General features: G+C 45.1%; 1 protein-coding gene across 4 annotated transcripts; it reads right to left on the bottom strand.

Moving 5' to 3' along the window:
* Positions 1–2,214: 2,214 nt before the first annotated feature.
* On the bottom strand, positions 2,215–13,625 carry LOC142772173 (uncharacterized). 4 transcript variants are annotated; one of them, XM_075874334.1, is made up of 5 exons: positions 13,430–13,625; positions 8,394–8,448; positions 6,015–6,241; positions 2,838–2,997; positions 2,215–2,740 (listed from the first exon to the last, which is right to left on the bottom strand). In XM_075874334.1, exons 1-5 carry the CDS (start codon positions 13,574–13,576, stop codon positions 2,478–2,480), a joined length of 852 nt encoding a protein of 283 aa, XP_075730449.1. In that variant the 5' UTR covers positions 13,577–13,625; the 3' UTR covers positions 2,215–2,477. The 4 variants fall into 4 exon arrangements, with proteins under 4 accessions (XP_075730449.1, XP_075730450.1, XP_075730452.1 ...); XM_075874335.1 differs by having other exon boundaries at positions 6,153–6,241; positions 13,430–13,620; XM_075874337.1 differs by having other exon boundaries at positions 6,153–6,241; positions 8,394–8,456; positions 13,430–13,564.
* Between the last annotated feature and the right edge of the window lie 2,542 nt (positions 13,626–16,167).

Here is a 16,167-nt window from a genome sequence, read left to right on the forward strand (position 1 = left end):
CACCACTCCCGGGAGGGCTCGAAACTCCAAGCTTTCGGTTAACAGCTGATCGCGCTAGCCAATTGCGCCACGGAGACAGTTCTGCTCCACTCTCACCACCATCAGAACATATCTTCAAAGCTATCAGCCCAAAGAAAAAAAAGCGCCGCACCACCACCGGGTGGCGTCGAACCTCCAAGCTTTCGGTTAACAGCCGATGGCGCTAGCCAACTGCGCCACAGAGACAGTCGTGCTCCACTCTCACCACCATCAGAACATTTCTTCAGAGCTATTACCCCAAAGAAAAAAAAGCGCCGCACCACCACCGGGTGGGCTCGAACCTCCTACCTTTCGGTTACCAGCCGATCGCGCTAGCCAATTGCGCCACGGAGACAGTCGTGCTCCACTCTCACCACCGTCAGAACATATCTTCAAAGCTATCAGCCCAAAGAAAAAGAAGCCCCGCACCACCACCGGGTGGGCTCGAACCTCCAAACTTTCGGTTAACAGCCGATCGCGCTAGCCAATTGCGCCACGGAGACAGTCGTGCTCCATTCTCACCACCGTCAGAACATATCTTCAAAGCTATCAGCGCAAAGAAAAAAGCAACACAGAACTCCCGGGAGGGCTCGAAACCCCAACCTTTCGGTTAACAGCCGATCGCGCTAGCCAATTGCGCCACGGAGACAGTCCTGGTCCACTCTCACCACCAGTAGAACATATCGTCAAAGCTATCAGCCCAAAGAAAAAAAGCACCGCACCACCACCGGGTGGGCTCGAACCTCCAACCTTTCGGTTAACAGCCGATTGCGCTAGCCAACTGCGCCACGGAGACAGTCGTGCTCCACTCTCACCACCATCAGAACATATCTTCAAAGCTAACAGCACAAAGAAATAAAAGCGCCGCACCACCACCGGGTGGGCTCGAACCTCCAACCTTTCGGTTTAGAGCTGATCGCGCTAGCCAATTGCGCCACGGAGACAGTCCTGCTCCACTCTAACCACCATCAGAACATATCTTCAAAGCTATCAGCGCAAAGAAAAAAAAGCGCCGCACCACCACCGGGTGGGCTCGAACCTCCGACCTTTCGGTTAACAGCCGATCGTGCTAGCCAATTGCGCCACGGAGACAGTCCTGCTCCACTCTCACCACCATCAGAACATATCTTCAAAGGTATCAGCCCACAGAAAAAAAAGCGCCGCACCACCACCAGGTGAGCTCGAACCTCCAACCGTTCGGTTAACAGCCGATCGCGCTAGCCAATTGCGCCACGGAGACAGTCGTGCTCCACTCTCACCACCGTCAGAACATATCTTCAAAGCTATCAGCGCAAAGAAAAAAGCAACACACCACTCCCGGGAGGGCTCGAAACTCCAAGCTTTCGGTTAACAGCCGATCGCGCTAGCCAATTGTGCCACGGAGACAGTCCTGCTCCACTCTCACCACCAGTAGAACATATCGTCAAAGCTATCAGCCCAAAGAAAAAAAGCGCCGCACCACCACCGCGTGGGCTCGAACCTCCAACCTTTCGGTTAACAGCCGATCGCGCTAGCCCAGGCAGCACGCCACCGTTGGACCAATCTTGGACCAACATCGGCTAACATCGGCACCGACGTCGGGCCGACGTCGGAAGTGCAACTTCTTCCAATGTCGGGCCGACGTTCAAGCCAATGATGGGCCGACGTTTTGCCGATGTTTTAGCCAGTATGTAACCAACATTGGGCCGACGAAGGCCCATCGTATTGCCGACAAAGCTGCCAATGTTCGGCCAACATTGGGCCATATTTCAGCCAATCACATGCCATTTTTACGCCGATGTTTGCTGCACGACGAATATTGGCTACGGATGTACGACCGACATTGGACCAATCCAGGGCCACATTGCAGCCAATCAAATGCCGTTGTTACACCGATGTTTCCTGCACGACGAATATTGGCTACCGATTGGCTTGCCATTATGCAACCATTATTAGTAGGGAATTTTTCTTACCGGAAGATTTAAACAATATGCCTCGATGACCCGCTCTTGTAGCTTTGCAGCCCTGTATACTTGGGGCAACAGAAAATTGAATGCTGAGAACTGAAAGCAGTTACTCGATCTATTTCATCTTTTATACCTCATTCCCTTTGCTAACACTAGAAATGTAGTTTATTTTTTTACCAATTTATCTTTTGCAATAGCGAGTGCTTTATTTGGTACTGGTATTTGGTACAGCAGATTGAAAAAAGTCGTTAGGAAGTAAATGTTGAAAGCGTATGTCCCCCACTTGCAATCCCCACATATGTCCCCCACATGGTAATCGAGAATATTCATAGTTTAGAGCATTTTTTTGTAACTAAAACATGGTGATGGTGCTTCCGAATCAGCATAAGCTAGCCGAACAGTGCACCACCGACAGTCTGCAGACTATTTATTTTTTGTTTTTTTTTATTTATTTGGTACAACAAAAAATGTATACATTGAAAAATATATATACACAACTAAAAAAGGCCCGCTCTACTGCAGGTCAGGTTGCGTTGGGGGCACAGTGACAGTGGTGCTGTCAAGGCCCTGGCTGCTGTGGCTGGGCAGGAAGCCAGCTGCCGCGAGCAGCCGATAATCTGCACTCTGAGAGTGGGGATCATCGGGCTGCTCCACAACAAATGCTTCTCTGAAGCGCCGCTTCCTGCCCCCACAGCGATCACCAGACCCTGGCAGCCACATCTTAATAAAGTTGAGGGCCTCCGCCTGGTCGCACCCTGCTTTTTGGCAGATGACATCTGCATACAAGAACAGAAATACCATAGTACACATGAAGCACTGCAGTACAGAGAATACACAAGGGTACACACACATAAAACCATGAACAAGTCTAACCTGTCACTAATCTACAGGGCCTCAGGTTCACAAAGGCCCTTTTCCCTTTTCTGCCATGAAGGCTGTACAGCACTTGCACGTCATGTGCCAATACAGCCTTCATGGCATTCACACCAATTTCTCGGAGGCCACGTCCCCCAATCTGCAGGAGGTGCTTGCACTGTAAAAAAATGCAAGAAGCATAGATGGGGTGAACGCAACAGCACATCGAAATGTTTTCATGATAAAAATCTGCAAGAAGAGGACACTGAAAACAACAACTTGAATTTTTGGGCATCACAACATTTCATTGTTTTTTTACGCTAACTTCAACTCACTTGACCTAAAATGGTTTCCACATCAGCCCTCTCACACTCAGTGTGAGAACCTTTCAGAGTCCTTCTCTGAATGCAGTTTCGCTGTTATGAAATCAAATGCAACACTGTTATAACCCTTAATAAATATTGATTCTAGCTATGAAATAGTATAATTACTTTGTACAGTGCTCAAATTCCAATACACGTTTCTTCGAGGTTACAATGTCTTTGCCTGAATGTTGACCAGGAGTAGCTTCTACATGTGAAAAACGATAAAATATGTGGAATTCAAAAAGAAGCTTGGACATGTTATTAATCAATGCATTGTAAGCAGAGCACAACAAGATAAATGAACATGATCAAGGCATACTAAGAGGCAACATTAGAGCGACCAAATCTTGGTCATAGATGAAACTGATAGAAAAATAAAGGTCGCACTAGATGGTCGCACCATTTGCTGTTTATATTTTTCTGTGATAGCCAACAAAGAGGCATGTCGCTATAGAAATCTCATCACAATAAACAAAGGTGCATTTTTCTTCACACTGCGAAATTGGGTGCATGTTAGATTTTTAAAAAGTAAGAAATCAGCTAACACAAGGCAGGGTGAACTGTAGCTCAAAGTAGAGAGAGCCGCAGCGGACACGAAATAGGGTGATAAATGAACAAAATTACTGAATGTCTGTTTTAAGCAGGATATTGCTAGTCACTGCCCATCAAACACACGATGCCGCCTACATCGTCTGCTAGCTTAGGACAGTTCACTCGGACTTCACAGACTATAGTAAATACAGTCGAATCTCATTAATTCCAACACACTTAATTCGAACTGACGCTGTGGTCCTATCAAAGCTATACCGCGCTCCGAAAATGCTCTCAGCACCCCGCCCAATCCTGCGGTGGCACTTCAGACACCTCATCACTATGCTTGAAGAAGAAAATGAAGAAAAGGAAAGAAAAGACTGCGGGGGAATGTTTGCCAAATGCCAATCTGCGACATTCCTGTGCCCCGCTTCGGCTTTTTCCGTCCCTGCCACGTAGAGACCCTTCTCCTCTTAACACTGCGCATGAAGAGAAAGAGGGGAAAAAAAGCTGTCGCAGAGAGTTGGCTCTCTCATGCCGATCTGCAACGCGCCGGTGTCACGCTTCCCTGTTTTTCGTTCCTGCTATGTAGAGACTCTTCTCCTTTCAACACCGCGCATGAAGAGAGAAAAAAAAAAGCTGCCGCGGAGTGTTTCTCTCTCGAATGCCGATCTGCTTTTCTCCAGGTGGAGACGCTCCTCCATTCTCATCATGTGCTGGCCACGCTCCGGCTGCAGCGCAGATGGTAACAGTGGAAACAGAGTTGTCTTCGAAGAGTGTCAGCGCTGGACGTTGCCGCGCGCAACTTCTTTTGCCAGGAGAATACTGAAGCCGAAGTACAAATGCTTTGCAAACTGCACGCAAAACTTGTTGACTCGTTGCAAGACAAAACGTGTACAGACATGTATTGACTACTTTAATTAATGACGGATGTCCTGTAATTTGTGAATAAAACTTCTCCATGCACATGCATCACTGCATGGCGAGCCCTCCGCTCGTTTACCGTATTTACTCTATTCTACCGCGCCCTCGATTGTAACGCGCGCCCGGTTTCCACGACCAAAAAAAGAAAAAAAAAACCCTAAGACATCGGTTGCAACGTGCACCCTTTTTTCTCGTTGGCCCGCTTGATCACACCACTCGCGAAAACGACTCTTTTTGGGAGCGTCTTCTGTTTAAATATGAAGTACGGGGGAAGCTTATGCCTATCTGACGTGCAACAGAGCATTGCTGCCACTCTAGTTTTACCGTGGCCCGATGTCAGTACACAAACTTGCTTCGCCCCCTTCTCCTAGACGGTTGTGGTGCCAGGCAAGTCGAAGTAAAGAGGCGTGTGATCGGCATTCCCGATTTGCCCAAGCAGGTAGCTGTTGTTGTGCCGCAAGTTTAGGAGGAACTTCTGAAGACTCTGAAGCTTTTCTTCGTACTCCTCCGGCAACTTCCGGCATATGCCCGTTCGCCTTCGGAGGGAAAAGCCTTTTCTCTTCATAAAGTTCGTTATCCAGCACCTGCTCGCTTTAAAATGGCTCTGCATTAGCCCTTTTTCTAAGGCTAACTGCATAGCCTGCACTTGGAGCAGTTCTGTCGTCACGGGCCGCTGTGCCGCTCACTGCTTAATCACATACTCGCCGAGCAGCTCTCCAATTTGTGGAAACCAACCCTGCTGTGGTCCACTGAAGCCTTTGCGTGAATCTTTGCTGTCGACAATATTCTGCTTTTGTTTCCGCCAGTCCCGCACGCACGTTTCGGGAACTCCGATTTCTGTCCGTTCCGGCACACGCGACGACTTTTCTTTTAGAAGCAGCATTGTGGTGCACTCGTCGAGTTTTTGGAGTCGGCCCTACCATGCCGTCGATGCTAATGTACTACAAGATGACGAACTGCTCAGCACACGTATGAAGTGCCGCGCATGGGAAACACATAGGCAGAAATGACCGACGCGCCATGCCGACGCACGTAGGGGGCGGCCAGTTTGTAAGTGGCGATGGCAATAGAATGACCATATTCATTTTTTTTTTCGTACTCGATTCTAACGCACATGCGATTCATGAACTCTCTTAACCGGAAAAAAGGTGCGTGTTAGATTCAAGTAATTACGGTAACTTTCATTATTTTGAACTTCTTTTAATTTGAACAAATTTTCTGGCCTCTATGAGTACGAATTATTCATATTCGACTGTAGTACAGTGGCTCATGAGATAACCTGACTAGTTAGTTTGTTTCCCGAAACACAGTATCTTAAAGCAGTACTAAATTTCTGCATGTTACATAGGCATATTAAAAATCAAGAAATATACACCAAAGCCGCAGCCACAGCTTTACTCTGCACAGCTGCCTCTGCTGCCTCCACTTCTCCAATTGTACCAGCAGGCAGCCGGGGAAGGTCAGAGGGGCGCTGTGCTGGCTGGGCGTGCTGAGGCACGGACAAGAGCCGTACCTTGTGCTTCAGCTGTCGCACCTCCTGCAGAACCTGTCTTTGTTGCTGCCGGATGCCAAGTTGGATCCGCAGGATCCGTAGCAATAGAGCTTAAACATACAAGAGTACATACCATATTTACTCGCACAATTTGCATCCTCACATAATTTGCTCACCAGTATAATTAGCCAGCCTGCTTTACTATAAGAAACTTTTTGCTCGCATACTTTGCCCTCCCCAACCAGCCCGAGCCACCTTGCCAGCACACACACAGACACATTTGACTTCATGATGCTCTGGTCAGGCACATCTCTTGTCGAGCAGGCGAGGGCAGTCTTACACAAAATGGACTGAGTGCAAGGTCCCTTCTTCCATGAACTTTTATGCTTTCCCTAGAATATCGAACTTGAAAACTGAAACCTGTTTATGTGTAGTCCGAAATGCCTAAAGGTTTGCCTCCTATCTTCCCACCTCTTCCACGGCAAGAATGTATTCCCGAGACACAGCACAGATGTTGAACGCGTGCAAGGACCTGTCACATCAACTAGATGAGACAGGTTTTTGCACTCATTTTTTTTTTTCGGTTTCGCCATCTGGCCATTGCGTTTTTACCGTTCCTTGTGATAGGCTACAATAATTATATACGAGGCAGATTGCTGTTATAAAGCTTACCGAAGAAAACTGAAACCGTGCTACCGCTAAGCACATCAGCGTGGAGTTCTTGGACATGCAATATTCAGTATGGGAGCCAGCAGAAGAGTGCGTTGAATAAGACTTAGCATAGAAGCTTGGGTGTGTTGGTTAGATATCGGAGGGAACACAACGCAATAGAAGACTGGGACAAGGAATGGACACACACACACATGAAGGGCGACACACACAGCACTGTGTTGGCATCGCGCTTCCTTGTCTGCATCTTACTTTACGTTGGGTTCCCGAAAATTATTGGAGAGTACTTATGTTCTCTGGTATAACCCTGTCGTGGGAATTGGTTTTTGTGAGCACTGTTCAGAAGAACTTCAAGAAAATGGGGGCATTTGAACAGGCTTAGCAAACAAATGACAATCCGCTTTGAGACAGCTGTGACAGCGCCTGCAACATATATTCCCAGTTGAGCTTTTAGGCCAGCGATTCCTACTAGCTTCGCACATGACCGGATTGACAAAAAAAGTACACATAATACGCGAGTATATACCGCATTTGACTCTCTAGCTTTGATGAACCAGGCAGATACACAAATTTATCCAAAACTCCATTGATTCTGTTGCAAAATTATTCAACAAACAAAATGCGATGTTATCCATGTTACTATACGATTGTGGCACTTTACCATTGCAGCTTTCCAGGAGGCACACATAGTGCAGCGTTAGTTCACCACTCGCAGTTAATTGTATGCAGTAGGTTGCTCACAGCAACTGACTGCATGCAATGGTGAACATCTTGCATGCTTGCACCGCTGTTTCAGCATGCTGGCTGCTTCCCATACGGCTATCAATTGATGTTCACAAAATTGGGAAGATGAAGAAAGACTACACAGTGCCCTCTGGCCACCCTATACTCCAAACCTCCAGCCAACAAACAAACAAAAGAAACAGAAGTATGCAAATGAATATTATTCCTAATGCAGCTGGAATGGAGTGTAGTTTTCACAAATTCTGTGTGTTAAGTCAATATGGAGTGAGTTAACTCCATAAAGTAGCTTTTCTCATAACAGTGTTCACTCTATTGTAACACAAGGAGTGACTTCATAGCATCTAGAAGGAAAAATAGAATCTTCAGTATTTGATAGAAATGTGAGGCTCTACCTTAAAACAACAATAATCTGGAAAAAGAACTCATTACATTCGAAAAAAAAAAGGTAGCACAGTTGATCCCCTTTACAAGAGACACTGATGTAACAGACAAACGGGGATAAGAGGCACCAGTGTGCAGGCTGACATTTGGCCCATCATGCATCAGGCACTCCGTAGATGCGCCTGTGCAGCCGGGAGCCCTGCAGTCAAGCATGCTGAGCAAGACTGTTGACCACTGTACAATGACACATTGCCACAAAATTTCAAAACTTCATTTCACAGACTTCTACAAAAGCTTCTTACACTCTTGCATAATTTTTGCACAAGCTTCTCTCATTCTTGCGTGATTTTCGTCAGAACATATAAGTGTTGGAAGTTGTATGTCCCCAAAAACTTGCACAATACAAATAGCATACATTAAAGTCTATCACTTAATACGTGCATAGTGTAACAATGAAAGGAAACTCACGCATGGTTTGCTCCGAGCCTTCCCCGTGCGGTGCCTCCTTGAGCCTTGGAGAGCACTGTACAGCTAGAGCAAAGTAGCATCAATCCAATGTTAATGGCAGGTTAACAAGACAACAAAACTAACCCCCATATTCATAAACGCTCCTCAACTCGACTTTCACTTTTCACTTGACAGAGTTGAGCACTGTGCCGCCGCTCGTTTGAAAGCGACGCTGCACTGCTCGAGAATCACAGCAGGTTATTGCTGACATGCAGCAATTTTCTCTGCTTAGAGACGGCGCTCCCATCAGCCATCTCAAGTGAAGGTGAAGCGTTGAGTGGAGGGACGTTCTAGAATACGGGGGTAAGATTGGTTGCAAGAACACTACAATAGACACACCTAATTTTTACACTTTATCTATATTGTACAGCTACACACATTCTGCATCTTTATAATGCAACATATACATACAGGCTTATAAAGTAAACACTGTACGCTGCTCAAATAACACCTACACAAAAAAATTACCCAAAAGTGGCCATGCGCAAAGTACTTTTATTTGAAACTCACAAAACTTTTGGGGTGATGGAGAATAAATAAGACAGGTTACGCTTGGAGACATATGAGACCTTCGCAGCTTTCATAAAGTACAAAAAACAATATGGTATGTGTGTGTGTATGTACGCATGAAGCTTCAGCCTTTACATACGGTTTCTTGAAAGAATCGACTATGAATTTTATGGCACCTGTGTCCTTCAGCGCAATTGAAAGCCTGCTGATCAGTGTGTGCAATTGTGGAATAGTTACATGGAAAATGGCGTGAAACACCTAAAATCAAATTTTTCTAGCTAGGAAATATGCAGCTGTGTATACACAACACATGCTGCAAACAGTGGGAGGTGACAAGAGTGATTTGAGTGTAAGCGGCAGTATTCCGCATTCATGCACCCCGCCATTTTCAACTGTTGCCCAAAAGCAGCACCACTTCAGCGTGCTACTTTTTTTTTTTACATCATAAACAGCACGGAATACAGCGAGGATGAAAACAACATATGCAATTAAATTTTGAGCACTATTTATGGTGCGCATGATTGATTGATTGATATGTGGGGTTTAACGTCCCAAAACCACTATATGATTATGATAGACGCCGTAGTGGAGGGCTCCGGAAATTTAGACCACCTGGGGTTCTTTAACGTGCACCTAAATCTGAGCACACGGGCCTACAACATTCCCGCCTCCATCGGAAATGCAGCCGCCGCAGCCGGGATTCGAACTCGCGCCCTGCGGGTCAGCAGCCGAGTACCTTAGCCACTAGACCACCGCGGCGGGGATGGTGCGCATGAAAAAAAAAAAAATAGGCCTTTGTACGACGACGAATTCATAATTTGCCTTCACGGACCTTCTGTTAGGCTGCACCACATACAGATTTTTTGTGGCTTTCAAAAGAGATTTGAAAAAAAAAAATAATAACCGTGTTTACTCTCGTCATGAGCGCACTCACTAAGTCACCCTCATTTCAGTCGCCAAGATTTTGAATTTTTTTTTTCTTCCACATATTAAACACACACCTTACGTTCATCCGCTGAAGTCCCACGGGCTCCCCCCCCCCCCCCTTGCCGCCTTCACTCGCTGCCACGTGCCATTTTATTTTTGTTTCTATTTGTTCACGGAACGTCCCCTGTCTTTTTTAATTATCTCTTGTAACATATGTGGCATTATCTTGTTCCCGAGGTGCCACAGGTGCTTTGCTATGTAGATGCACCATTAAACTAGTATTTTTGATCAACTGTGCATTTCTGATGTTTACCTTGCAAGTACGTAAAACTGGCATGCTTCTTGATCTACGATACACATGTGGCTTGTCTCACTTTGAAGGAAAAGTTAGCATACAATGGTGTAAATGCTTAGAATTTGAAATATTGAGGCAGCAGCACACCGGAGATGATCATATGGTAAAGAAACAAGTGCTGCCTTATTACTGGCAAGTTGTCACTTATATGTACAAATAAATTTTGCGAGCTAAAAAAAGTACAAAAGCACAGCGAGGCTATGATGTGGTTCAACCTGTGGATTCGCTTCATTTATCACGCCATATGATGAAGCTTCCTTTGGTAAAACTGCTCAGATAAGAAAAAAAGTTTTCTGTCCAATACAGCAACTATACAAAGTGTGCACGTGCATCTCGCAGCGCCTTTTCGTCACTTCCGAAATGCGCCACCAACATGCCCGGGCACCAACCGAATCTATCGCCTACAACTGCCATGTTGTCTCCTCGTGCTTGCACCCGTTTAGTTTTGCCTCACGATGCAAGTTTGAGAAATTATGAGCTGCTAGTGAGGCAAGTTGATTTAGTAGTCCACGCAGAGGGAGCAGAGCTTAGGGTGTTTCTTCGCTGAAAGTTATAACCTGAAATTGAGAACGCACATTCCGATTTTCCTAAAAGTACCAGCATATTTGGCTGGTGCAGATTAACAAAAGCTACTTGAAGAAATTTTGCAATATTTGCATCTTCAGGTGCAACTTCATTACGGGTAAGTGCCATAGCCAAGTATTTACCTGCAAACAGATATAGCTTACCAAGATACTGTACATACAAACTTGTCCGCAGTTAAAATCATGATGGCGAGGAAGGCGGTTAAAATCGTGATGGCGATCGCGGAGATTTGGTATTGCATTGAAACAAACTATAAAGAATGGGAAACAATATTAGTTCACTTTGAAGTATAGCCGATCGGTTCAAGTTGGGCGTCAGGATTTTTTTAATTAGTCAATTAATTCTATACACGGTCTCTATCATGTTCAGTGACTCCACTGTACATTAGCGTACAACAAAAGCAAAATACAAAGTGAAAAGTGTGTTAAAGCATACGCGAAAAATAAAGTGATGACTGGCATTACCGCGACACACACCACGCAAAGTCGCTATCTGCCTTGTATAATATTTTCCTCGACTATTTCCACAAATTGCAATCAAAGAGGCTCAAGCTCAACATCAGCACTGTTTAAAACACTTGGGGGGGGGGGGGGCATTGCTACTTTGGTGGCGTAGGCCGTGACAATATATTCATAATATTATATCTCTTGTAAACTTGCCTAGCTCTGCACGACTAGTTTTCGATGGGAGCAGCTGCGCTTCGCACATCCACTCTTAAAATTGCGGCTCGAGAGATTTTGAGCTTTCACTTGTTTTTGGGCCAGGCAATTTGTAGTGAAAGCAAGATAATAGGCCCTCATAGGTTGTGGCGGGCAGCCGGTGTACGCCGTGGCTGGTATATGTGTCGCACATCTTGATTATCTGGTCTTGTATCGAGTGAACGAGCGAGGCCTTCCTAATCCAATGAGCTCGTTAGAGTAAGACAACAAAAAACCACAATGCTTCCACATCGTTCACAGCAACAGATGACGAGCCCCCAACAAACCGCACTGCAGCACGTGAACTGCCGTAGGTACCCAGGGAGTTACCCGGGCATGGCGGAAGAGGGCGACAACGGCAGAAGTGACATCACAAGAACACTATGTATAAAGGGGACATTTAAAGACTTTTTTCCCATTTATAAACTTCGTGCACTGTTCTGTCACAATTTATAGCTCAGAATAGTTGTATTTTGAAAGGGGCACTAATTCATAAGCCCAATGGTTCAAGGATGGGTGCATTTAGGTGGCCCATTCTACGTTTTACTTATGGGCTTCAAGAACTTGCTTACAGGGCCAAAGTCCTGTTTCAGAAAGAACACGCTAGTGCGTGGCCAGCAGTCCGTCAAGCATTAGTGCTGGTGAGATTTGGAAATGCAGCGCATGAGCATCCTCATCTGCTACTTCTCTGCTCATGCTCTCGGGGCTTACTTGCGAGGCACGGTCCTTCGCACTTTTCATTTTCACACTGTAAATCAACTGATATCAACTCTGCCTTCCATTATTTAATAAACCAATATTTCATGGTCACGAGGACGAGCTTAAAATGTTTGCTACATCAGACCTGAACAGCATTTTGAGTCATCGAAACTTGCTAGTTGCAGCGAGCATTATGCGAAAAATATGATGTGCTTTACGGTGACAACTTGCAAAACACTGCAGCAACGATTAAAATCATGCATTTTTTGTGCTCACAGGAAATCCCTGAAGTAGGAGGCACTGGGCTAGATAAATTGCGCAGCTAAAATACGGATGCGCTTTCTAATGCTGTCATGCGTACAGGCGGAGAAATGGCAGACAAAACTGGGCGCACCCTGATTCTATGCGCATGCGTCCCATTCACAAGCCTCGCTGCCAGTTAGCACCACATGGCTCACTGTCCATGAGCTCGCTTGTTTCCTGTAACAGTGGACCATACGGTACACCTATTTAAAAACGAGGATAGAATGTATATATAATGCAGCATCTGATGAAGCCATGACGATGTGTTGCTGATGAAATCTGGAACTCTAGTTAGTACCCTTATTGTTAACCAGCCGACCGACTAGCAAAAAGATTTGCGACTGAAATGATGGCATCTACACCTGCCCTTAAAGGGACACTGAACAAAGTTTTTGCCGCCGAGATTTTCAGCCAAAGCAAAAGATTGGGCCATGAAATTCATAGACAATAATAATTTCAAGCAGAAACTACGAAAACATACTGAATTTAATGAGCCTTTTACAAAATGCCGCGTCTAGCTCTTAGACACGGCGTTTTCTAAAAGGTCGCAACATTTATTTCTCAAGTTTTTTTTTTGTTATTCAAGACAAATCTACGGTGCATTGTTCACAGAAAACAAAATTGCCTCGGTAAGATTTCTTTGCGAGCAGCTTACTAATTTTAAGGCAGGCGCGTTGATTCGTGAACTGAAGGATGCGAGTGATCGATCTTGCCTGCTAGTGGCTAGGCGACAAAGGCTTTACCTCATGTCCTGGTGTAGCTAAGTCACGCAAATGGAGCAGAAAATGTGCATTATCATTTATTTCACCTAAATATCACACGTATGTGACTTATTGCCGGTGACAGGTGATAAGGATGAAGTCGACAAGTTGCAAATCTGAACAAGAATTCACTCGAATGAAAAACCAACCTATACTCACGTGCACGGTGAAGTCGAACACGTCGTCCGTCAATGTTGTCGCTGATGCCCGAAGGAAAAGAGAAGAGGACAAGCGACGGGGTCGTCTCTTTCTATAAAGTCGGCGGAACTGCCAGAATGGCCAACACAAAAGGCATCGGGTTGACATTCCTCCATCTGGGCATCAGTCGCTCCACCCGGGCATGCAGCTGCTACTGGTTCTACTACTATCCTCTTCCCCGTGCCTCTTCTCGACATTGCAGTGTTGCTGCCATACTCGCGAACCTTTTTAAATTAAACCACGCAATCATGTATTATCGTGCGCCATACTAAACTTAAAAACAGTGCGCCGGTACATGAGATCACGAAGCGCGGTCCACGCCATCACAAGAGCAATTAGAGAAATGAAACAAAGAAAACAAAAATGTATAAAATATTTTGTCTCAATACGATCCGCAATCCAGTTTCCTGCAGCGGCTTTTGGCTCTGTATGAACGGCCAAGCCAGTGCCAAGCCATGCTTGCGTCCCTGATCAGCTGTTTGTTTCCATCGAGAATTCAACAGTGAACTGGCAATTTGTTTAGATGATATTGCTAAAGGGCTTGAAATTGAATATTTCTCTACGTACTACTGCTGTACTTTTCCTCTCTGTTTCCTGATCACAGTGATGAGATTGAGGAGGTTACAATTTAGAAAACAGCAAGTGCAGCTCAAGCATTGCTAGTATCGCTGTTTCGGTAATAAAATGTTACAAAGATTTTGCCCCGCGACCTGCTTGCCGTGTTCGAGCACCCAGTAGAAATTTACGGTGCCGCGTTTGAAAGAGTTGAATAAAATTGCAATATTACGAAAGAAAGGCTCTGAAGCAACATCGCATTTTATCAGGCCTACACCTCCCACACCTAGACGAGTAAAACTCGTCGATATTATCTTGCAAAGCTGTGTATAATATTTAAAACACATTCTTTAGCCCACGATGAATTGTTCTCTCGTGTGGCTTCTCCATTTGGTACTGTCATGTTAACTTACAAAGGCAACTTTGCATATTTAGTCTCTTTAGATGTTGCAAAAGCTTGACACGTGGTGTGTATGCCATACTGATAATTCTCCTCGTAACCTGGGTCCGCCTCTTTAAACAGCGTCGCATTTTATTGTTCGCAATCGTGTTTGTTTTATACTGTAAGCGAGCTGTGTGATTTCATCAATATTCACGAGTGTTCCCTGACTGTACAAACACGTGCGTCTTATTTGGTGCGGTGCACGTTTGTATGTAGCAAAAAATGTCATTTCGTCAGCGTGTGTCTGCATACACTTGCATGCCCTGCAGTACGTGTACATAATTAATGCAGTAAGGACTGCAATGCATAGCCTTGCATGGGACATATATTCCATGCACCCTCAGAGAAATGTTGTTTGTTATGAGCCTGTTTATCATTACATTTTTTTTCGTTAAAGTTTCATCTCCATATAAAGCAGCTGTATACAGGCACGAGCTTCAGCAGCTTCCTCGTTGTTCCATTTTAAATAAAAACACCAAGCCTACCCGAATCAATGATCTGTTTGCTATCATTACTGTTATGTGTTCTACGATGTACACAAGGACAGTAGTATACAAAAAATAGGGAGGGAATTGAATGCCCTGCCTGCATGGCTGCGCCGTTTCACAAGATCAGGCGCTGCGCTGTGAAGCTTCCTACCGGCCTGCAGAAATTCAAGGGAGCGTACAATAGCGTTGTTCAAGAGGACTTGTGGGGAATACTAGACACACTGGGTGTAAAAGATGGAGTCACTAATCGTTTCAAGGAAATCTATAAAACTAACAATGTAGTTAAAAAGTGGGAAAAACAGGTATCCAAGCCCACAGTGGTGAAACGTGGACTTAGGCAGGCGTGCCCACTGTCACCCTTCTTATTCATGATGTACCTACAAGGATTAGAGGCCAAATTAGAGGCAAGGGGACTTGGCTTCAACCTCTCTTTAGTCAAACAAGGAAAACTCATTGATCAGGCACTACCAGCATTAATCTACGCAAATGATATAGTGCTAATGGCCGACAACAAGGAAGATTTGCAGAGGTTGATGGACATCTGCGGTAATGAGGGAGATAGGTTAGATTTTAGATTCAGTTAGGAAAAATCAGTAGTCATGATTTTTGATGATAACAAAGGTAGTGAGCTTAGAATACAGGAAGTCACGCTAGAGATAACAGATAAATACAAATAACTGGGCGTATGAATAAGCAATGGGACCGAGTACCTGAGGAAACACGAAATATGCGTGACGACTAAAGATAACAGGAATGCAGCAGTGATGAAAAATAGGGCACTGTGGAATTACAATAGGTATAATGTTGTGAGAGGAATATGGAAAGGGGTCATGGTTCCTGGGCTGACGTTCGGCAACGCGGTCTTGTGCATGAGGTCAGAAGTTCAAGCAAGATTAGAAATTAGGCAACGTGAAATATGTAGGCTTGCTTTAGGAGCTCATGGGAATACACCAAACCAGGGAGTACAAGGTGATATGGGATGGACATCATTTGATGGCAGGGAAGCTAGCAGCAAGATAAAATTTGAGAAGCAATTGAGAGAAATGGGGGAGGAGCGTTGGGCTATGAAGGTTTTCAGCTACTTGTACATGAAGAATGTCAATACAAAATAGAGGAAGCGAACCAGGAAATTGACTGGTAAATACTTAGAAAACAGCAGGTGACCAAACCAGAAAGAACTATCGGTTAAAAAGGAACTGCAGGAAACGGAGACT

This window comes from Rhipicephalus microplus, chromosome 9 (genome assembly GCF_043290135.1).
Source record: "Rhipicephalus microplus isolate Deutch F79 chromosome 9, USDA_Rmic, whole genome shotgun sequence".
Lineage (NCBI taxonomy): Eukaryota > Metazoa > Arthropoda > Arachnida > Ixodida > Ixodidae > Rhipicephalus > Rhipicephalus microplus.